The sequence below is a fragment of the Pleurodeles waltl genome, chromosome 3_1, assembly GCF_031143425.1.
Source record: "Pleurodeles waltl isolate 20211129_DDA chromosome 3_1, aPleWal1.hap1.20221129, whole genome shotgun sequence".
In the NCBI taxonomy this organism is placed as follows: domain Eukaryota; kingdom Metazoa; phylum Chordata; class Amphibia; order Caudata; family Salamandridae; genus Pleurodeles; species Pleurodeles waltl.
Window position 1 is genome coordinate 326,550,688 of NC_090440.1, and position 24,755 is coordinate 326,575,442.

The window sequence follows — 24,755 nt, forward strand, 5'->3', positions numbered from 1 at the left end:
GTAGGCTGACGCAAAAGGAAAAAAACTGACTTCAGCGCACCGGGGTAGCTCCTATATACGATTGTGACATCACAGTGACCACGAGCCCCAACCGACGTCGGGAGTATCGACGTCTAACCCGATTCTGGGGAAGGTCGCTTTGGCACGACCGGCATCGGGATGGATCCGGAGGTGCCCCACGGAGCCGGGGCTGAAGTCGATGACTTGGAACCCGAGGGGGCCCTCACCGGCTCCACTGGGTCCGAAGGCGCCGAGGGTGGGTCAGTCTGCCCAAATATACGGCAAATGGCCTCATAAAATAACTTGAGTTGAGCGGGATGGCACTGGCTCCCGGAAAGTCGGGAAGGCGCGGAGATGACCCAGACGGAGGCTCCGAACAGTCAAAGACTGTTTGGCCTTCTTCTTCTGACCCGAATATCCAGATGATTTGGATGAAGAACAGTGGTGATGACTTTGCAACTGGTCTCCCAACCTTCCTCTCGAACGAGACCGGGAATGACGTGGAGTTGAGTGCCGGGCCGCCATGAGCTTTAGGGACCACTCCCTCAAAGCCTTCGGGTTCATGGTCCGACACTCAGAGCGCGACTTCGGGTCATGGTCGCGCTCCAGACACCTGAGGCACACAAGGTGTGGATCTATCACCGACATCATTAGGTGACCAGAATCGCATGGCTTAAATCCGGTCTTACAGGAATTCCCTTGACGCATTCAAAACTCGTCAAAAACTAATCAACAAAAGTGTTGCAGTTAGTCAAAAAATGACTGGGGTAGCTTTTCTCCAGATCTGCGTGGAGGCTGACGTGAAAAGAAAAGAACTGACGTCAGCATACCAGGGTGGCACCTATACAAAACCGCAACATCACAGTAACCACAATGCCAACGACACCCGCGGAGTCGACAGATGCCACCTAACGGCATGCATGGGTACTGCTCGAAGAAAAATCTCAGGATCTAGTCTGACGCCTGGGGGAAATTATAAGGTAAGGATTCTGGAACTAGAAGTTTCTATCAGATATTGTTTTCCAAATAACTCAGTTAATTTTACAACATAGATGTATGCTTAATCCAGTGTGCGGAGTCATATTTAGATTGAAAGATAGAAATGCTTGTAGGAAAGTACCATCATTCTTGGCATGTTACCCCCAATTTTACATGTATGTCAGTATGTTTTCGCCTGTATCACTGGGATCCTGCTAGCCAGGACCCCAGTGCTCATAGTTTGTGGCCTGAATGTGTATACCAGTGTAGTGCCTAAATGGGTCACTGAGGCTCTGCTAATCAGAACCTCAGTGCTCATGCTCTCTCTGCCTTTAAATTTGTCACTATCGGCTAGTGACCACGTTTACCAATTTCAATTGGCACACTGGAACACCCTTATAATTCCCTACTATATGGTACATAGGTACCCAGGGTACTGGGGTTCCAGGAGATACCTATGGGCTGCAGCATTTCTTTTGCCACCCATAGGGAGCTCAGACAAACCTTCACACAGGACTGCCATTGCAGCCTGAGTGAAATAACGCACATGTTATTTCACAGCCATTTTCACTGCACTTAATTAACTTATAAGTCACCTATATGTTTAACCTTCGCTTGCTGAAGGTTAGGTGCAAAGTTACTAAGTGTGAGTGCACCCTTGCTCTAGCAAAGGTGCCCCCACATAGTTCAGGGCCATTTCCCCAGACTTTGTGAGTGCGGGCACTCCACTACACGTGTGCACTACATATAGGTCAATACCTATATAAAGCTTCACAATGGTAACGCCAAATATGGCCATGTAACATGTCTAAGTTCATGGAATTTTCCCCCCATTCCAAATCTGGTATTGGGGAGCCAATTCCATGCATCCTGGGGGCTCCACTATGGACCCACAGTACTGCCAAACCAGCTCTCTGGGGTTTTCTCTGCAGCTACCACTGCTGCCACCCCACAGACAGGGTTCTGCCCCCCTGGGGTCTGGCCAGCCCAGTCTCAGGAAGGCAGAATAAAGAATTTCCTCTGAGAGAGGGTTTTACACCCTCTCCCTTTGGAAATAGGTGTTAAAGACTGGGGAGGGGTAGCCTCTCCCAGCCTCTGAAAATGCTTTGAAGAGCACAGATGGTGCCCTTCTTGCATAAGCCAGAATACACCGGTTTAGGGAACCCCCAGTCCCGGCTCTGGCGCGAAACTGGACAAAAGAAAGGGGAGTGATTACTCCCCTGTCCATCACCACCCCAGGGGTGGTGCCCAGAGCTCCTCCAGTGTGTCTCAGACCTCTGCCATCTTGTTTCCAGAGGTGTGGGGGCACTCTGGAGGCCTCTGAGTGGCCAGTGCCACTCCTGATAGGTGCATACCTGACTAGGTGGTCACTCCTCCTCTGAGGGCTATTTAGGGTCTCTCCAGTGGGCTTTTCCTCAGAATGAGCTTAACTACTGTTCTGAAGTCACAGGGCCAACAAAAACTTCACCAGCTATCGTTCAGCAAGTTTTCCAAATTCAGCGACATCAGGAACTACTTTTGCGATGCCAGCACCAATGCCGCAGCTGCTCGCACCCCATGGACCTCACTGCACGCAGCGACCGTGGCCTGCAACGCAAGTCTGAAGTTGCTGCGACACCACTGACATCACGCAGAGTGATCGCAACACTGCAAAGTCGACTCATCACCCCTTGATCGACCCTACCGGGTCTCAAGGATCTGACACCTCCCCACTTATGCCGCACTAGCTCCCCTTGCCACCGGAGGGATCCAATGCCTCCCCTCCCCTGCCTCGCAGTAGGGAACTAACGCCTCACCTCCCTTGACGCCATAAGGAACTGACGCAGCTCCAGCGATGCTTCACCTTGACGACTCCGTGCAACGTTTTTGTTGCTTCGTTTTCAAAGGTACTGTGCCTTGGGGTCTGTGTTATTCAGTGACCGGCGACTGTGGCGTCAGAATATTGGGAACGACTGTCAACGACGCTTGATAGTCCCAGTTGGAGCTATTGAGTGTCCAATTGCTTTAGTGGGATTTAGTGTCTAAAAATTCATAACTTTGCTTGTGAACATTGGATTTTCATTGTTTTGACCTTATTCTATTCACATAAATATTATCCATTTTTCTAAACCTGTGTGGTATATTTTTGTGGTGTTTTCACTGGATTACTGAACAAGTTATTGCACAAATACTTTACACACTGCCCTCTAAGTTAAGTCTGCCTGCTCTGTGCCAAGCTACCAGAGGGTAAGGGCAGGATAATTTGGGTTGTGTTGTGACTTACCCTGACTAGGATTGTGGTCCCTACTTGGACAAGGGTGTATACCTCTGCCAACTAGAGACCCAATTTCTAACACTGAGCATATACAACTATTCTTTTTTTTGTCTTTTCAAGTAGTTTTTTTGTATCACAGTGTAAGGTTATAAGATATGGTTAGAAAATAAAAGCAGTAATTAGCCCCAAACATGTGTTGTTTGAATACTTGAACAATTTGCACAATATAGAAATTTCAGGAAAAGAGAAGAATAAAGTTTAAAAAAACAATCCTTGGATATTTCGCTTATTCAAGTGAACTGATTATGGATTATTTCCTGACCATTACTACAGAACTCTTTGTTTGATCACTGCTTGAAGGGGACGGCATATTTTTGGAACACTGGAGCTGCTTTCCCTTCTTTGGACTTTATTTGTTTGTAGAATATCATACAATCGGCGCACCTTCTGTGACTGAAACTGAATGATGCTCTATGAGGAGGCTGTTACTGTGCACAAATTACTTGTCTTGCACACACCTAGTGAGAAGCTTCTTCCAGCTTTGCTATAACGGATTTGCAAAGCAATTGCTTGGCTCACCAGTGTAATGCTGTTGTAATGGTTGATAATTTGGTTTACAGCATGTAGAATAGACAACGTTTTATAATTACATATGGATCTTTTTCAATTTACATTAAAGCAAATTTATATCTTACCCGGCCTTGCTGCTGAGAACACTTGACACAGCTGACTTGGATATTTCCATGTTTAGCTCCAGGAATGATCTGCACGCATTCAAAATCATTTGCCAGAACAATTACATCACAGCCAGAGCCATATGCCTATAACATGAATTAAATATATAAAACATATAATTAGATGACAGAATATTTGATTTTCTGTAATGTGTATTTTGTGACTGTTTACTCACACTAGCATCATAATTGTAAGTGTATATGTGAAAATAATGTACTCATGTGTAATAGCTCAGGGTCAGGATATTGCAGATATCAACTTTGCTTAACACTGATTTATATAGACATCAATACCTAGACATGTTTTGTAAAGTTGCTTTGAAAAATAAAAACAATTATACAGTGTTGGATGTTACTATCAACCAACTTATTTTCGCCATACAATTATATCAACTCCATACAGAGGTAGATCTATGACTTTCAACTAGGTAAGCAATTATTCTGTTATACAAACACCACTATATCGTGCGTATCCTTTTAACTTAATTTATTTGAACTTTTTCAGCTTATCCTTCTCGATTTATTTTTAACTGCCTAATTTTAAACCTTAACCCCTCACCCTCTTTTGTCATTTAAAATTGTTCATAAAGCACTTGTGATCTTTCAACCCTAACTTTGTTCTTTTTTTAGATAAATATCTTCAACATTATATATATATATATATATATATATATATATATATATATATATATATATATTAATTACACACTTATCCCCATTAAACTATTCTGTATGTATGGCCAGTGTGTAGTTATGGCTAGGTCAGAGTTTCAATCGATAAACCGCTAAATATTCTCTTAATAAACTTGGTGCAGTACAATGAATCTTCACAAAACTTTCCAAAAAAAAAAGTTAATTTGATATGGGCCTGAGAGGGCAAATTTTGTGCCGATGCATTAAAAGGGCGTGGGACAGGGGACAAGAAAGTGACTTCTGCTATTGTTACTCGATTAGGGTGCTTTGCTGTCCTTGCCAGAAAAAAGGCTGAAGAGAACTACACCAAAGTTTGGGATGGGGCTAGGGCTTTAGTAAAAGAAGCATGTTTGCTTAGTTGGTATAAACCTGTTCAATTGTGGCATAATGGATTCTCCCAAGACATCAAAAAAATCTGCTGTGACTGGCAATACAGGTCACAGGGCTCAGGCCCTATGTCATTAAAAAATTAGGGATCCCGGGAGGGGGGCATTCACCAAGACCCTTGGTTCAGGCTGTGGGGCAGGAAATTACCCTATCTGAAATCAGTTTGTAGAACTCAGCAAGGCTGGGTAGTCTATGTGCTCTGCTTTGGTTTTTGTGAATTCAAAAAGGTTTTCGGACCACTGTTGGGCCACTCTGAACATGAGACCCGATATAGGGCCAGTCAAGGGTCTAAGACTGTCTAAGAGTTCCAAAACTCCCAATGAACAACTAAACAGGACAAAAAAAAAAAAACAACACCTTGGAGAAACACAGAACTTAAAAAGATAAAAGCAACAAATCAGAAAGTTGCAGCGAACCCGGCTCAAAACAAACAACAGAGAAGACAAACTGCAGCTACACAAACTGAACAGAATATACAAATCATCAAAAAAGCTAAAAAGAGGTACTACTCAGACAGAATTCAAAATGTTAAATCTGCAACCAAAGAATTTCGAAAATCTACATGCATGGAAGGAAGTCATCCCACTACTCAAGATTTCACAAACAAACTGCCAACTCATTACACAACCAAGGCAGACACATTGGGCTCCTATTTAAAACAAAAGAAAACCATCAACACCAACCCCTTTCCTAAAATACCCTCTAAGAATAAACCAACCCACCCTTTACAGTCCATCAAACAAATATCACAAGGTGAATTTATGGATTTGGTCAGAGCAAGCAGACCTTCCGGTTGCCCTTCTGACCCTTGCCCATCACATATCTTCAAGAACATTCTTTTATCTACTCCTGCTGCCACTCCTGTAAGAATCATCAACAAATCTTTAACTATAGCAACTTTTCCTGTAGACCTGAAAAAGGTATACATACGACCGTTATTAACCGCTTCGCTGCCAGGCCTTTTCCCCTCCTGTGCCGAGCCTTTTTTTTGGCTATTTGGGACAGTTTGCGCTTATGCCCTCATAACTTTTTGTTCACATAAGCTACCCATGCCAAATTTGGGTCCTTTTTTTCCAACATCCAGGGGATTCTAGAGGAACCCAGACTGTGTGGGTTCCCCTGAAGGAGACAAAGAAATTAGCCAAAATATAGCAACAATTTCTTTTTCTTTTTTTTAAATGGGAAAAAAGGGCTGCAGAAGAAGGCTCATGGTTTTTCCCCTGAAAATGGCATCAACAAAGGGTTTGCGGTGGTAAAATCACCATCTTCCCAGCTTTCAGGAACAGGCAGAATTGAATTAGAAAACCCCATTTTTCAACACAATTTTGACATTTTACTGGGACATACCCCATTTTTACGATTTTTTGTGCTTTCAGTCTCCTTCCAGTTAGTGACAGAAATGAGTAAGAAACCAATGCTGGATCCCAGAAAGCTAAACATTTCTGAAAAGTAGTCAAAATGTGGAATTCAACAAGGGGTCATTTGTGTAGATCCTACAAGTGTTTCCTCCAGAAAATAACAGCTGAAATAAAAGAATATTGAAATTGAGATGAAAAAAACAGCCATTTTTCTCCACGTTTTACTCTGTAAATTTTCCCTGCGATGTCGGATTTTTTAAAGCAATATACCGTTACCTCAGCTGGACTCTTCTGGTTGCGGGGATATATAGGGCTTGTAGGTTCATCAAGAACCCTAGGTACCCAGAGACAATAAATGAGCTGCACCTTGCAATGGGTTTTCAGTCAATACCGGGTAAACAGCAATTAATTTGCTGAAATATAAAAAGTGAAAAATAGGTATCAAGAAAACCTTTGTATTTCCAAAATGGCCACAAGATAAGGTGTTGAGAAGGAGTGGTTATTTGCACATCTCTGAATTCTGGGGTGTCCATACTAGCATGTGAATTACAGGGCATTTCTCAAATAGTCGTCTTTTGTTTTTACACACTGTCTTACATTTGGAAGGAAAAAATGTAGAGAAAGACAAGGGGCAATTACACTTGTTTTGCTATTCTGTTTTCCCCCATGTCTCCAGATAAAAATGAAATGGTACCTCACTTGTGTGGGTAGGCCTAGCGCCCGCGACAGGACCTGCCCCAAAACACAACGTGGACACATCACATTTTCACAAAGAAAACAGAACTGTTTTTTGCAAAGTGTCTAGCTGCGGATTTTGGCCTCTAGCTCAGCCGGCACCTAGGGAAACCTAGCAAACCTGCACAGTTTTGAAAACTAGGCACCTTGGCGAATCCAAGATGGGGTGACTTGTCGGGCTCTGACCAGGTTCTGTTGCCCACAATCCTTTGCAAATCTCAAAATTTGGCCCAAAAAAAAACAAAAAAAAAACTTTTTCCTCTCATTTCGGTGAGAGAAAGAAGGAAATGGTACCTCACTTTTGTGGGTGGGCCTACGTCCTGCGAAAGGAAATGCCCCAAAACACTATCTGGACACATCAAAATGATCAAATACAAAACTACCTGTGTTTGCGGGGGGCACCTGCGTTTCTGGTCCTGGGCTCAGCAGCCTTCTAGGGAAACCTACCAAACCCAGACATTTCTGAAAACTAGACACCGGAGGAAGTCCAGTGAGGTGTGACTTGTGTGGATCCCCCAATGTTTTCCTACCCAGAATCCTCAGCAAACCTCAAATTTAGCTACAAAAAATGACATTTTTCCCACATTTCTGTGTGGGATCACCGCACTGGGACAAATTTCATACCACCCAATGCTCCCCTCAGTCTTCCGGTAAAAATGATACCTCATTTGTGTAGGTGGGCCAAGTGCTTGTGAAAGGGAAGAGCCAAAAAACATGTCAATGTTGAGGGGGAAGCAAAGGGGTCCAAAAGGACAGTTTGCAAAAGAAAATTTTTAGGCTGACAAGTGCAGCAGAATTTTTATCGGTATACATGAGACAATGCTGGGTGGTAGGAATTTTGTGGATTCCTGCAGATTCCGGAAGCTTCCATCACAAAAACGTGGGAAAAATGTGTGATTTCCAGCAAAGTTGGAGGTTTGCAGGGCATTGTGGGTACAAAAATGGTGCGGGCATGTGAAACACCACCCTGGAATCACCCAGATGTTTAGTTTTCAGATGTGTCTAGGTCTTGTGGATTTTTCTACATTTGCAGCGTCCCAAAGTCCATAAAGTGCAGCCCTCACCATTCCAAGTGAGAGTTAGCCAAGCTTTCATGGCCCAAATGTAAAACCAAAACCCTAAATAACCAAATGTCTTCTTGATTGCTGTGGGATAAGATGTTTTAGAGGGCGGGGGAGAGCTGAAAGACTGTTACCCCCTTCAGTTGGCGTGGGGGCATAACCAGGCCCATACTGGTTGGTAGCCACCAACCCAATATATATATATTTTTTAATTCCCTGGCATCTAGTAGACTTTCTGCCCCCATGGGGTGTGGATCAGGGGTTACTGCAGAAAAACTTTGGCCCCATTTATTTGGGGGGGGGGGGTGTATGGCCATACCCCCACCCTCTTATTTTGGAAAACAAAACTTCCCTGGTCTCTGGTGGCCATATCTGCCCCCCCCCCCCGCCCGGGTCAGATGGGCCTTCCAAAAATAGCCTAAAATAAATTTGACCCCCCCCCGGGGAGCAACCCTTGCCTATGGGGTCGCTCCCCTTCTGTGAATTTGGCGTAAAAAAAAAAAAAAAGAAAAAAAAACTCCCTGGTGTCTAGTGGTTTTTGCCCCCCTTGGGGGCAGACTGGCCTCATAAAAATAGGCCTATCTGTCCCCAAGGGGGGCAGAAATGACCTAAATATAATTTGCTCCCTACGGAGCGACCTTTGCCTAAGGGGTCCCTTCCCAACTAAAAAAAAAACAAACAAGAAAAAAAAAGATCCCTGGTGCCTAGTGGATTCTGCCTAACAATAAGCCGATCTGCCCGGGGGGGGGGGGGTGGGGGGGGGGGGGGGGGCGCAGAAAAGGCCTTGAAAAATATTGCTCCCCTGGGGAACAACCCTTGCCCAAGGGGTCACACCCCTCATGCCAGTTTCCATACAAAAATAAATCCCTGGTGTCTAGTGGGCATTTCAAAAGCCGGATCGCTTTACGAACTGGCTTTTGAAATGCTCCGAGAGACTTCAAAGAGAAGGAAATTCCTTTCCTTCTCTTTGAAGCTTCTCAGGCCCCCATCACATGATCAGAAGAGAAATGCTTTGCTTCCAGCGCAATGGGGAAGTGGCCTCTGATGAGGTCAGCGCGCAAATGCGCCCTGACGTCATCAGATGTCACTGGGGAGGTCAGGGGGGTCGGGGTGGAAGGGGAAGGGCTTCCCCTTCCATTCCTGCCTTGGGGGGGTGGGAGGGAAGCCCACAGAGAGAGCGCTCCCTCCGAGCTCCAGGCCGAGGACGTAATGGTTACGTCCTCTGCACAGGAGCACTGTGCAGCGGGACGTAACCATTACGTCTGCGGCACAGAAGAGGTTAAAGAAAACAAACCTAGACCCGCAAGACCCCAACAACTACAGACCAATCCCAAATGGACCTTTCCTAGGCAAACTGACAAAGAGCAGCATTCATCCAAATGTCACAATTCATTGAAGACAATTCTATACTGTCAGACTTCCAAACTGGATTCCCCCCAGGAAGATGCACCAAATCGGCATTTGTAGCAATCTGGGATGATCTTAAAAACACAGTTGACCGCAATGGAGTTGCTGCACTACTTCCCTTGGACCTTTTGGCTGCCTTTGATACGGTTGAAAATGACAACCTAATTCAAAGACTCCACGAAGCCGGCATAGAAGGGACTGCTCTCGACTGGATTACATCCTACCTTCAAAAAAGAACTATCATCATTGAGTCGCTGCCCTTCTCGTCCAAACCCCACCTCACAAAAGCAAGGGTCACCCAAGGATCAATCATCTCACCTTTGCTTTTCAACATCTACATGGTATCATTACCAGAACTGATCAATGATTTTCATCTCACATGCTACAACTATGCAGATGACACACAAATGCTACTTAAATTAGAATGCCCCAAAAACATTGAACTCCCTAATCTTCAGTTGCCTCAGAGCCGTTGATCAGTGGATGACTTGGAGCCATCTCAAACTAAATGCCTCCAAAACAAAAATACTCATATGTGGTGACTGGAAAAATTATGACCCACTGTGCACTTGGCCCGACGATCTCTGACCACCTCCTTAATTATCCAAGGAAGTTAAAAACCATGGAATCACCATGGAATCCAAGTTAACTATGAATGCCCAAGTGGACAAATTAGCATGAACAAGCTTCATCACCTTGAAGACTCTACGACGCATCTTTCCCCACCTCGGATTTCCACACAAGGTACAAGCTACTATCTTGCTTGTACTATCCAAACTGGATTCTGCCAATGGCCTCTACCATGGATCATCTCTATCTATTATGAAAAAACTGCAATGTATTCAGAACTCCGCAGCCAGGCTACTGTTACATGCAAAGCCACAAGCCCAAACCTCCCCTGCCTTGAGAGCACTACACTGGTTACCCACTGCCAGAAGATGCACTTTCAAGCTGCTTTGTATTACCCACAAAGATATACATGGAACAGGACCGCTTTTTAATCAGAAACAAAATAACCAAATACATTCAACAAAGAAACCTCCGCTCAAGATTGGCACCTCGCCTTAGAATACCACCATAAAAGAAAAAGACTATAGGTAGCACATCCTTCTCCGTTCAAGCATCCAAACTATGGAATTCATTACCCTCAACTAAAAGAGCCACAGATAACTATCTTGTCTTCAGAAAACTACTCAAGAGTAGGCTCTTTCCTTCATAACCACCATATTCAAACAGCTATGGACTGCATATGCCTATTTTGATACAAATTTTTATCTGATTATGTGAACATTCTAGTTATATATAGTTCTTTAGAAAATATGTATCGCTACTATGTCATAACAATAAACTACACACATACCATTTAATCCTGTTTACCTAATGTATATTTACTCATGGTTTAAATATCTATATGTATGTACATGTATGTGTGCATATGTGTGTGTATTCATGTGTGTATATATGTTATTCTATGCTTAACATGTTCATAGGTCATCGCATGGCTCCTAGATAAGTTGTTATATTAGATACTTGTGGATCCCTGCTCTCATTTTATATCACACTTTGTCTACCATCACCATATGTCATGTCTCTATCAATCTATCCTCCATTCCCACTCTGACTCATCCCAAATCCATTCTACTACTTTCATCTCCTAGATAACCCTGCCTAAGCTCTTCCCTCCTGTTCCACATCGAACGCGCCCAAACCTCACTTTACTACCATTATCTCCCAAACAACCCTACTAAATTCTTCCTCATTTATCTCACCTTTAACTCATCCAAAACCCCTCCTGCTACCATGATCTCCCTAACCCTTTCCACAGACTTTTCCCTCCTCCATCCCCCCCTTTACTCATCCCAAGCCTAAATACTATGACCATAAACTCCCAATTAACACTTCCGGATTCTTCCCTCCTCCACCCCTCCATTACCCCAGTTAATCCAACTAACACTCACATATCTGCGGCTCAAATTAACTCGTAATAATACTAAAACTGTACTCTTATTTCCTTATACTAATCTACCACTAATTCCTTTTGGGTTCCGGAGTAGCGTGCTACTCGCCGAAAAGCACTTCGACGTCTTGTCAGGGGTAGTAAGCGCTATATAAAATACTATTACAATACAATACAATGAGATCCACAAACCCCTCCTACAACTTTTTAAATAAAATGAGACATAGGAATTGGCTACCTGCAGCAAATTGGATGCAGTGCCTGGCCATAAGCCAGGTCATGCTGGCAACTCCCATTAAACATGGATGAAAGCTTTGCACAGCAAGGCCTGGCCACACACAGCGGGCTGTGGGCCGCAGCCTGCCACCACTGTGCACAGTTGGTGTTGGCAAGACTTGACCATCTGAGTGCAGGCCCTGGCTGTAGGCCTCGTAAAGCAGGGAAGAGAATAATTTCAAAGAAATTAGATGTAGCATATAATCAAAAAACCATGAAAGTCACTGAAAAACTACAGGTAAAGTGAACTTATGGTTAGGATTAATTATATCACCCTAATGTATGTTTAAAAACATGAATGTCAATCAAACCAAACAGTTGTGGTTAAAAAATAAAAAAAACACTGAAATCCGCTAGTTATCATTAGCTCTGCAATCCATAACTTGCAAAACAACCATGTAAACCACAAGTTGCACCCAAATGCAATGCTTATATGTGTATACGTTATTACATGTTATGTATACAGACACATATATGAAGTGTGTGCGTTTTAAATATCTATTTCTAATATTCACTTTTTTTTTTTTTTTTTTTATTTACTTACCTATAATTACCTGGTGATAAAGTGGTAGAAATGGTCAACTATAATGCAGAAACCAGGCTGATATAGTGAGATTAACATACAACTACGGCAACATTAATGAAGTAATGTATTAGTTGTACACCCCTATTCTCCAGCCCATTTTATGCATATTTCATTTGGTCTCAAAATGCAACTTGTCGGTAAACTTAATGCGCTCCACAGTGCATCACCAGGTAGAATGGTCCGATGTGATTTTACTCCTCTCAACACCCAGCCTCCTTAAACAGCAGCTTGCAAGTGCATAGGGCTTCGCTGGGTCGAGTATGAAAGTGCCATGTATAAGTGCCATGTATTAGCAAGGCAGCAGAAGACAATACGACAGAGACAACAATTTAACGGAAATGCTTGCATTAAACCGAAGCACAAGAAATTACTCTTGAATGTATCCAAATGCCAGAAAGGTACAGTCTAGCGCAAATTGCCAGGACACTTTCCCTTTGAACAGAAACACAAAAGTTTGAGAACCACAAAAGGCAGTAATTTGTCAGTAGATCTACTGATTCATTTAATCTCTGCATCTTTTGTGGCTGTTATCGTGCAGATGATAGAAACATTTAAGAGCTGAACTAATGACACTTGAAATCTCTAATGCGTAACTGGAAAACATGCATTCAAAGCTGGTCGTTTATACCCCGACTAGTGGAAAGGGACGGGTCAAGTGTGTGCACGCAACCTGCCTTATACATCCGGACATTCTCCTGCAATTACTGAGATTTGCTTAGACTAGCATTAGGTGTATTCAAAGATGCATGTGCCCAACAGCTGTGAAGTGGCTAAGAATGATTTGTTCATGTTCTGCCCTAGTCTGTGAAAGGAGAGAGGAAATGATAAACACTGGCAAAGCTATTATTTGTGACTTAATGCTTACGTATGCAGCGTAAGCCTATAAAACAGACATGAAAGACATTCTGTTTTAAAGAATGCCTAGTTGTAAAGTAGTTTCGCAGTCATGTCAATTAAGAAAATGCTGAAGAATAAACTCAAACATTCAACAGCTAAGCGAGCGATGAATTCTCTACTCGGCTGAGTCAAGACATGACTGAAAGTCTCAAACAAATGGCTGGAAGTGGCTGGTCAAAGAAAACCAATCGATTAAAAGGAACATATTTTTACAGGCCACTCTTATTGTGAGTAACAGCTCTGTTCAACAGTTGGGATGTCAAAGGAATGCAGTGTACCCAGAACAATAACCAGTGTTTCCAACTGCATAAAAGTGGCCTCCCAAGTTAGAAAGATTCCCAAACATGGGTCTTGCTTGCTACGCACAACAATGGCTCGAGGTGCAACTCCCTTAAGAATTCCAGCAAGGGATATATGCTATGTCTCAGATTATTTACCGAGTCTGGCAACAGTGAACTAATCTATCAATCTACTAAATAGACTAAATGCATGACCCACTTACTAAAACAATCATAACATGTCACGTTGAGTGACTTATTTATTTACAGATATGGTTAATACAACCTTTACCATACAAGATATGCTTTCGAAATAAGCATAAATAGAAAACAAGCACAACAGAAGTATTCCTAGAAGAATCACTTCAAACCAGCCAGACATGGTAATCTAGCCCCGATGATTAATAAAACTTTCCATACGTCATAATTAATGAATATAAAGAATAAAAGAAACAAAACACGTATAAGAGTGAGCACACAAACATATATATAGTTCCAAATATCTTAATTATAGTTTATAAAAAAATGAATCAAAGAAAATGCATAAAACAATACACATATAGCAGTAACAAATTACCACCCAGCAAATAAGCATTGGGAAACCAATAGGTCTCATTTTGTTATGTAACTACAGTATTGTTTTACATGAAGATGAACGTACCAGAGAATGGATCAGGTGTGTGCTACTTTTTTCACAATGGATATAAAATGGAATGATTATTAAGTAGAAGTCAGGTATCTGAGCAGGAGCATTTTTAGTCAGCGAATGAGGCTAACAAAAATATTGAGAGAGGAGGGAAAGTTGACTATAAAAGGAAGCACCCAGATCCAAATTTGGATTTGGCATAAAGAGAAAACCCTTCTTGGGCAGAACATGATTTTTTGTGATCTCACAGAACAAGATGGTGCTGAGGGCACATGTGGTGGGCACGATATAGGCCCAGTAAGGGGTAAAGAGAAAAAAAAAGAGAAAATATGTAAACATATAATTGTGGAATGTGACGAGTCTTTCGGTAGCACAGTTTGAAATCAGCTGTTCTTTTACTGTTGACTCGGAGGGACAGGGTCGGAAAGGAAGAAGGCTTTAGGGTGCCATGATAAGATGAAAGATCAGGAAGCATCCTCTCTCTACTGAGTGTTCCATATTTATAACAGAACTGATATGCCAATGGATTCAACAGGCAGTTTGCCTATTAGGCAATGCAAATACTGCTTTAGTCCATCATCACCGGAAAAGCAGATAATTAAAAACAGATCCAAAATTGGTGGACCTGGCAAATAAAGAGGAACATCAGGATGCAAAGGGTGTGTTGTCTGGCGACACTTATCAAGGATTTGTCCAAGTGTGTGGGAGCTTTCTGTTCCTTGTAGAAATCACAAAGAGACATTAAAAGGTACTTAATGAACATGTTTTGGAATGGCCGGGAAAACGAGGGGGGCTGGTTTCTCAGCCAAGAGCAAGGCATCAGGAGAGGATCCTTTACCTGTGGTTTTTAGACCCTTTCAGGGACATCAAAACTACCAAAGCGGAGGTTTTTACCCTCAAAACAGAGTTTGGAGAAGAGGTACCCATGGTGAAGGGCGGTTTAGAGGATCATGAAGTAAATGTAAACTCTTTTGTAATCCCAGGAACATTGGGCGGCAGACTTGCCCAGTTTGATCAAAATTGGGTTCAGGTAACTAAAGATTCTTGGCTTTTGGGAAACTGTTCGGAGGTTTCGAATAGAGCTTGTGGAGGAAACTATTCAGGTTTGCTGTCCAAGAAGATTGGTTTTCATCACAGAGCAAATTAGATTAATAGATTTAGAAGTACAAGAGTTGATTGCGAAGGGTGCAGTTGTGCAGGAAAAGGATCAGTCAAAAGGATTCATAAGCAGGATTTTTTTGTGGAAAAGAAAGGCAAGAGCATGAGGCCTGTGAAGAATCTGAGGGAACTAAACAACTGAGTGGTTTAGCACTACTTAAAGATGCAGGGCACACATTCATTAAGAGATGTTTTGCAGAAAGGAGATTGGATGGCACCTTTGGATCTGAAGGATGCTTATCTAACAGTTCCAATTTGGGAGGGTCCTCAAAGACTTCTAAGGTTTTACTGGAACGAGAAATTGTGGAAATTTGTGTCTCCCGTTCGGCCTTTCATCAGCACCTTGCTGCTTTATGAAGGTTCTCCGTCCTGTTGCAGCTTAAGCAAAAGAAAAGTTGAAGAAAAAAAAAAAAAAAAAAAGGGATCAGTAAGATAAGGCTTGGATCAGGTGTGTGAGAATGTCAGCCTGCATTGAAGGTCTGTTGTCCTCTATTATTCTGACTTTTTCCCTGGTCCTTTGCATTATTAGGCTTTACAGAGTCTGAAGGCTGGGCACTTAAGAAGTGGACTGAAGTACTCTCAAAAGGGTTTCTCTAACTTTGGAGGGGAGGGAAGAGTTAACTTGGTGGTGAAGGAATGTAGAGGGCTGGAATGGCTATGCAATTTGTGGAGAAAATCTGGATCAGCAATCTCTTGCTAAAAGGTCCTGCTAGAATGTCTGGATTTGGTGACGGAGTCCGATACAAACTTGGAAGGCTGGGGTGCAAGATGTGGCTCCTTGAGAACTGGTGGGTGTTGGACAGATCAGGAGAGCAGTTTGAAAATAAACTGCTTAGACTTATTTGCAGGTTCTTTTGCTATAAAATATTTCACAGGTTTAACAGTCCAATGCTCCGTTCTGTCACGGATGGGCGATGTATCTGCAGTTACATATGTGAACAGGTGGGGGGTACCATCAAAAGATCTAGTAGATTTGACAAAGATATTTTGGGGGGTACTATCTTGAAAGAGAGCAGAGTGTGCAAGCAGAGCACATTCCTGGACTGAAGAATGTAGTGGCAGATTGGTTTTCAAGAAATTTCAATGACTCAATCGATGGATGTTGCAGAAGAGAATTGTTCTGGAGTTGGACAGGTTGTGGGGACCATTTAGGTGGATCTCTTTGCAAGCAGACTGAATGTGAAGGTTGAAACATTTTTAGTTGGCGTCTGGATCTGAAGTCGTCAGGGTTGAATTCCTTTCTTCAGGATTGGAGAAGTCTTCTTCGATATGCATTTCCTCTATTTGCAAACACTGGCCGAATGGCAGTGATGATTCACAGATGGAAGGAGACAGTTGTGGTGGTTCCTCCTCTTTGGAGATCCCAGTCATGATATACGGTAATGTTAGAAATGAGAGTAGATTTTCCAGTATTGCTGCCAAAGGTTTGGGAGGGTCTGAGGGGTCCTCAGGGAGAAATACACAGTTTGGTCAGTAAAGGGCAGTTGAATTTGGTGGCATGATAACTTTCAGGAAAATCTGGAGGCAACCAGGTCTTTCTTTAGAGGCTTCAAAACGTACTGAGGAATCATAGGCTCCAGCAACAAGAAAGACTTATAGAATGGCATGGAGAAAATGGACATTCTGCTGTTTGGAAAGTGATCACAATCCTATTTCAGTTCATGTGAATACATTTTTCTCTGTATTGTTTGAGAAGGGTTGGCTTGCAGGACAGTGAATATGAATATGTCTGCCATTGAGGATAGTCAAAATTTGGTGAATGGTCTATCTCTGGGACAATATGTTATTGGTGAGAAGGTGGATGAGGAGTAATAAGATTGTGAAGTGTCCTGGTTCTAGATGTAACTCACTTTGGGATGCTTCTTTGGCCTAGAGTTTTTTTTATTTTATTTTTTTTAGAGCTGGGATGTGAAACTTACAATGTTGTTATGCCTGGTGTCTTTTCACAGAGTGTCAGATTTGTGAGCACTGGATGTGTCTTATAGGTTATATACTCCAGAAGGGATGTGTCTTTATTTAACTTGGAGAACACAGACAAATTCAACTTCGATTTTCTATTCTTTTTTTTTTATTTATTTACGAAAAACACACCGAAACGCATACAATTTTTTGCATTAAGTGTGTGATTTGAGGACTGTACTTTTAAATTCTGTTGGAGTGACTAGTTGTTTATAGCCTTTAAGCAGCCCCATAAAGTGGTTTCTACACCCACTCTAGTAAGATGGCTTAAAGAGATAAAGAAGAGATCTGGTGTGCCTGTGGGGTGTGAAGCAGCTGCTTCCAAAGCCTGGATGTTGGGTGTTTGTCTGGAAGATATTTTGCATTGTGCTGATTGGTCTTCAGACTCTATATTTAGAGACTTTTATTTTAAGTTGATAGTGTGTGCAGTGACTTGTTTAATTGCTAATCTTTAAACTTGTATAACATTGGCCTCTGGGTTTTGACATAAAATGTAAATTTTCTACAGCCTGGGTGGGCAGAAAATCAGGATTTCATTAAAGATATGGAGGCTAATATTATCACTTCCAATTTACCCATCCCTTTAATTTGATATATTTATTTTTCTTACAGTGTAAGTTTGTTACAGCCATAAGATATAATTTGGAAGTTTTAGAAGATGGAAGTAAAAGCTTTCTGTTGAACATTTAATGGCTTCTACTGGACATATAAAAAATTTTTACTTGTTCTATTTGAGTTCGCACTAATATAAAAGAAGGGAAAGGGTTGGTTACGCAGGGTTTTATTGTCTTTGGAATGTTCTGTGTTCTTAAGGTTTAAAGGAGCTGCTGAGAGTGGCAGCAATAAAGGGATTCCTGGTTATTAGACTTTATGTCTTTAATAAAAATCAGATTTTCTGCCCAACCTGACTCTGGAAAATATACACATTGTCCATGGTTTAGCTTGAAACAAGATGGAGGTTGTGTACAGCTTCCTCAGACAGTGGAAGTGTTTATGCCTGCATTCCTGAGCAAGAGAGTGGAGGCCCGAACAGTGAAGTAAGGGAGAATAGAGACGGTGCTACTCTTAGACATTCTAGTAGGACCTTGTAGCAACAGATTGCTGATAAGGTATTCCTGACCACTGCCTGTGGAGGATGGTAAGGGCATGGGGGGTGAGATTCGAGTCTGCTGTTACTAGACAAGACTTGCCCTTAAGTCTTTCCTCAAGTGTTACTTCAGGAAGGCTGATGATAGCCAGGAGAAGAGACTTCACATTTCATACTTCACTATGGCCATGTTTTGTATAGTCCTACATGGAGCTAGCCTCGCCACTGTTTCTGCAGAACAGCCAAAAACGGCATTTGACAATGAATCACCCCAAACTGGGTCCAGGACCTTAGACAGTGGATCCATATCCTGTCTGTAAAATTGATATAAAAGTGGAATTCAAACCATCAAACTTTGCTCCAATTCCACATTTTTATGCAAGGAATGGAGAGCTCAATAAACCACTCAAATAGCAACTGTGAGTTAGGACTGGAATCGCCATGACAACCAGTTTCCCAGAGGTCAGTGGACATGCTAAGCACCTCTAAGGCAGCCTATCTGCTCAGAAGGGGAAAGTGAGGCCCTAGCCATGCAGGAAGACAGACTGTCCAGGACGATAAACCCAGCCATGCTCCCAACAAGAACCCACAGTAAGCAGATTGACATTGGGGGTAAAGTCAGCTCTGATTACTACAGAAAAGTTATCTAGTCTCCCTGCACGGTCTACGTTGCGAACTGGATGAAGAAACCACAAGCAAGAATATCAGTCTGGTGTCTAGCACTCTTGTAGCATACTTGTGTTACCATTGCATCGAGCAAGAGCTTGCAGCTCCACAGTAGCAGAGGACCGTCACAACAGCCCAAAGGCTGCAACTGACAAAGAAGAACAACTGTTGACTAACTCTGTCGAGCTGTTCAACCCAGGGGCCCAAGTAGAAAGTGAGGCAGCCACCCTTGCCAAATGTGCGATCCAGGCGAGGACACCATCCAGCTTCACCACGGAGTATGTAACATAGGGAAAACATTAAATGACTGAGAAACTGACTTGAATGCACAGAGAAAAACCTGCCTTTAGGAAGTTTGCCAGAGTGAATGTTTTAGCTGAAGAACTGATTGTACTGCCCCACGAAGTACCTGATGTGGTAATCAATTATCTTGCATTTGCACCTAAACTTTTCCTATGACTGCACCTCTGAAAACTCACCAGAGATATTGAGGGGGCTCTGGAATTGGGACAGGGCACTGCAGGAGGTAAGGGGATTAACTAGAGCACACAGAAGTCTGTAGCTGAACCACTACTAAATTGTGTAGTATCTTGGCATGCTGTGAAATAAATAGACATTATTTCACTAAGATGGCCAATTGACAGTTAATTTTTCGTTCTGTATTTGAATTCTGATACACTACCCTACAGTAACTCCATAAGAAGTCTTCCACTTGCAAACCTGGAAGCCAACTGTGGAAGGGAGTACACTTACCCCAATTTTCAAAGAGAAAGTAGGATGGAACCCAGGACACCACAGGCAAGCAATGCAGATCACAACGGTTCTGTAGGCCCTGAATGAGCTGTGCAACCCCCCATCTCCACCCACTCATGGATCTCCATGAATGGGGTCTAACTAACATCATTACAACACATACCAAGAGATGTCATAGAAACACATGGTTCTGCTTTATTCCAAACCTTTCACCCACCCTAGTCAAGCAGATACATGATTGCCTGAGATGTGCCAGTAGTTTATTTTTCTGGCATATCCTTTAACTCTTGCTTGCAATTCAAGGTAGGTACCACGTAGGTACCCCAAGAAGAGATTTTAAGTCAAGCTACATCACCTCAACCTTCCTGGAATGCTGTTACCAGGAGGATCTTCTTGACTTTCGTAATTGAGAGCTCACCACACTTGTGGTAACAAAATTGCAAAGCATTTATAATATTTCTTCTTGTGGCCCCAGGATTCACCTATCTTTTGTAATCCCTAAATAACTATATAGTCACTTGCACCCCAAGTGCCAATGAAGTGCTTGCACAGCTTTCCCTAAGATCAGTAGCTACATTTTCATTATACTGAGTGTAATAAATTATGTTATTAGTTGCGAAGGAAGCAGGACCTTCACACATAAATCAGCCATTGTCTTTTTACTCAATTCTCTCAGAGTAGTGAAGCAGAGCAGTCCAAGGCCTGCTGAGTGGAGGTGATTTGTGTGAGTAATCCCAATTTCCTGACACACAATGTCATCACTCAATACATTATTTGCCCAGCTGTGTTTTTTCTTTTAAAAACTAAAAAGGACTTTTATTACACAGCCCCACCCCGCAAATACTATATATATTTATTACCTAGTGGCGGTTGCCATTAGGTAGTTATAGTTACGTCCTAGTTTCCATAGACTGATCGGCCCTGAGGATCGCGTGGCAGTGGCCTTTCTAGATGCCACAAAGGCGTTGGATTCGCTTGCTTGGCCATACAGGTTTGACTTGCTGGCTAGAGTGGAGCTTAGTCCTAGATCCATCCAACTGATCCGTCTGTTGTACTCTAAGCAGACTGCCAGATTGAGAATAAACGGGATGATGTCTGACCCCTTTCCGATTGCCAGGGGCACTCATCAAGGATGCCCCCTCTCACCGCTGCTTTTTCCGGTGGCGATGGAACCCCTTGAGGTGCGACTGCATCATAATCATAGGGGGCTGGCGTTCTGGCAGCGTCCCATCCTAGTTTCTATGTCTGCAGATGATGTTGCATTGTATGTCCGCAACCCGCAGTTGCGCCTCGATATATTGTTGGATGAAATAGTTTGATTCGGCCGGATCTCCGGCATCACAATTAACTGGTCATAGTCGGTGGTGTTGCCCTTGTCTGATGCTATGCTGCAGTGCCACTCAAGATATCCCCTCTGCTGGGTGGACGGGCTGGTGCGGTATTTGGGCATTTGGTTGAGCCGGAAGGTGGAGGAGCTGTGGTCGGCCAATTATGGCAGGGCCATTGCGTGGCTGGAAGATAAGGTGGCGGCTTGGCGCTCGCTGCCACTCTTGCTGACCAGACGCATCGTGATAGCGAAGTTTGCGGTTCTGCCTAAGTTCTTGTATCTCTTTGTTAACTTACCTCTTGTCCTCACAACTAGCTTCCTGAAACAACTTAAATCCTCGCTTGTGGCTCTCACATGGGCGGGTGGACAGCCCAGAATTTCATGGGAGACTGACTCTTCCCTTCGAGGAGGGAGGCCTTGCGGCCCCCGGATCTTGAACTTTATTACCACTGCACGCAGGCCCACTTTATGCATTTTTGGTTACACCCCATATGCTATTTGCCGCATCTGGCTCCTGAATACAACTTGGTATGGCCTGGCAGGCTAGCTGGGGTGGTTGGTGGTCCACCCTGTCGGTGAGGTTGCTGCGGCATGCTGGGGTGCGCAAGATATTTGTACCTTCAATGCCAGTGCGGGATGTAGCGGGCCTTCCTCCGTCAGAGGATGGCCAACTGAATGAACGCCTTTGTGAGTTAAATATGACTACTTTGGGGTCTTGGCGTCCCGGAGGGGATGTTTGTCTCCTTGGAGCGCACTAGGAGCCTTCTGCGACACCACACTCTACCGCTTATTCTTCTTTAGGATCAGGGCCATGCTGCGGGTGCAGTATTCCTGCGATGCCCCAGATGTGCAGAGCACTGGAAATCGTATATACAGCACTGTCCCCCCCGCAGACTCATCACAAATCTATGTTTGTACGCAGAATATGGAGCCTTCTGTTGAGTCCAAATCTAGAGTTCATTGGAAGGTGGATCTGGGTGCACCCATTCCAGAGAGGATGTGGCGATACTGCTGCGCGCAGATGCAGGAGCTCTGCCCTAACTACAGATTGCGCCTTATTCATTTCAACTTTTTACACCTCTTGTATTATACGCCGAGCAGATTAAAGAACATAGGCCTCAGACAGACGCTAGATGCGAACGTTGCTCTGCCTCTGAAGCAGACTTTCTGAATCTAGCGTGGGACTGTGGGGCGCTGCGGGGCTACTGGTCCGAGGTGCTGCGTGCGCTTGAAGAGATGACTGAGCTTATGCTACAGCGCACCCTGAGGTTGCCCTCCTGGGATACGTTGAGGAGGTCCCCTCTGCGTACAGAAGGTTAGTGGGATTGCTGTTGCTGCTGGCTAAGCATACGGTGGCGCTGTGCTGGGGGAGGAAACGGACTCCCTGGTGTGATGAATGGCTGAAGGATGCCGCATACTGCCAGGAACAACTAGCGATTTACTGGCAACTGATGCTAGAGGGTTCCCACCTGCAAGATATGTGGGCCCCCAGAAATCCTTCCTCAAGGTGACTAGCTCTTTTCACATCCCCCTGGGTATGGAGTTGTTGCTGATCCCCCCCTTCGAGGTAACAAGGTATTGCTCCTCTTCTATGGGAGATAGGATAGCTGCGCTGCCCCCTCCCACTCACTCCCCCTTTGTTTTCCCCTTTTCTCCCTCTCCCCTTCCCCCCCCCTCCTGGGTACTGTTTCCTACGTTCACTTGCACCTTGTAAGGTGGGCACTCATATAGTGAGTTACCGTATTCTGATGATTGCTTTGAAGTTCGATCGTTGTGGTTAATATTATGAGGCCTATTACCAGACTATGTTTCCTGAACTGTTTGTACATATGGAACTTTACTCGGTTTGGTTGTTATTTGTTAACAAATGCAATAAAATAAATAAAAAAAATTAAAAAGCATTCACCAAGAGCCAACGTTCTAAAGTGCCTTAAAATCCAGACAAAGCTCTATGAGGGACAGGGATTCAATCTTCCAAAAAATGTAGAGTTATTACTTTATTTTTAATAACCTCGTTCGGGGTGGGAAGACTGCTGCATTTCTGCAGTCCTCTGAACACTCCAATAACTGGTGGTGGTGCCCCTGCCTTTTTTCGGGCCAACACAAGATGGAAGGTATTAATATTTAAGCCTAAATGAGGCAATGTGCGTATTTTATTAGTGGGCTCTCCCACTCCTTCTCTCTATGACCAAGAGCCTCACTTCTTATTCCCTTTTTTAATCTCTTTCATGGAGGATGCCTCATTGCCACCCAGGCATCCTTGAGTTTCAGGGGCAGTTAGAGACTGTGGGCGGAGCTCTGCAGCTCCACCAGCTCATCGTGGGCAGGCCTTGCCCTCTTGGACCTTACGGGAGACAGCAACAGATCTGAGCTCTTAAACTAAAGCAGCTTTGCATATCTCTGGCCATAGGTCAGGCTTCAATGATCTTAGGCTTGTTTTGTTTCTGGTGACTAGCCCTGGATTCTTGAATGGCACTAGTGTGTCAGAGGAGTCCATGCCCAGTCCATAGAAGTCCCAACAGAACCATCCAGGTTCCCCACAGCAGGTCCCCCAACACCTCCCCAACTTCCTCAGGGGGCATAAGGGGGCCAGTGCCACTGGCCCTGTAGAGGACCATCCTAGTCCGGGGGGGGACGGGCAGCTAGAGTCAAAGTCCCAAGGTCGATCATTGCAGGGAATCAAGTGGTTTCTCCTTCCGCTGGGCTTCCTTTTGTCATTGTCGGTCCCAGTTCCAGGGTCTTCTCAACACTCTCTCCCTTGTACACAATTTTAAGTGGAGGTACAAAGGGATGCCACATAATCCCTCCACCCCATCCCATTTCTTATGCATAGGATTCTTGGACAATCCAAAATGGTGACGTCCAGAGTTTCCGAAACAGTCTCAGCTCTACCCTTCAATAACACAGCTGTCTGATCCTTTCCCTCCAAATCTTCAAAGGCAAGCCCCACCTGTTTCGTCTTCAGAGGTCTAGGCTTCCTTCTTTGTTCCTGTGTCCTGGGCTGTCACTGTCCAGGTACAGTGTGAAAAGAAAAGCTAAATGCTAAAAATATGCAATTTGCTGTGGCCGTCCTTAAGCGTGCTACTACTTTGTCTGCTGAAGTCACTCACTGAATCCATTTGGCCCCTATAAGGTCTTGGTTGGTGTTGGTTTGTAGAAGACAATGTTGTAGAAGAATATGTTACCACCACGTATAGACCTATGCAAATGGTCCAATGGTTTTCTGTCCATTAGGTAGCCCTGAGAATGCACAGGGTCCAAGAGGAAGATCGGGGCAACCCTGTGGAAACATATGCTCACAGTGGGGAGGGTTATCCCACTCACACTAGAGGTGGGAATCAGATAAAGCATGCTCCCATGAAGACCATTCTGCTCATTAAATTTAAGCTCACCCCAAATCACTACCGATAATGTTCATGGATAGCCAAAAATGGCCAAACCACTCGAGAAAGGCACAGAATGGTTGTTTGAGAGGCAGTAAGGTAAGTGATTTCAATGGGCAGTATGACCCAATTCTGAAAGAGCAAATGCTCAGTACCCACTTTACAGAGTTATGCC

At 43.7% G+C, this 24,755-nt stretch overlaps 1 protein-coding gene across 2 annotated transcripts in view; it reads right to left on the minus strand.

The window, feature by feature from the left end:
* Positions 1-24,755, minus strand: part of DMXL2 (Dmx like 2) — a 1,615,381-nt gene that overhangs the window by 1,558,955 nt on the left and 31,671 nt on the right. For both annotated transcript variants that reach the window (XM_069222485.1, XM_069222484.1), the window contains exon 2: positions 3,928-4,053. In XM_069222485.1, coding sequence (XP_069078586.1) covers positions 3,928-4,053 — 126 coding nt within the window. The remainder of the gene's footprint in view (positions 1-3,927; positions 4,054-24,755) is intronic.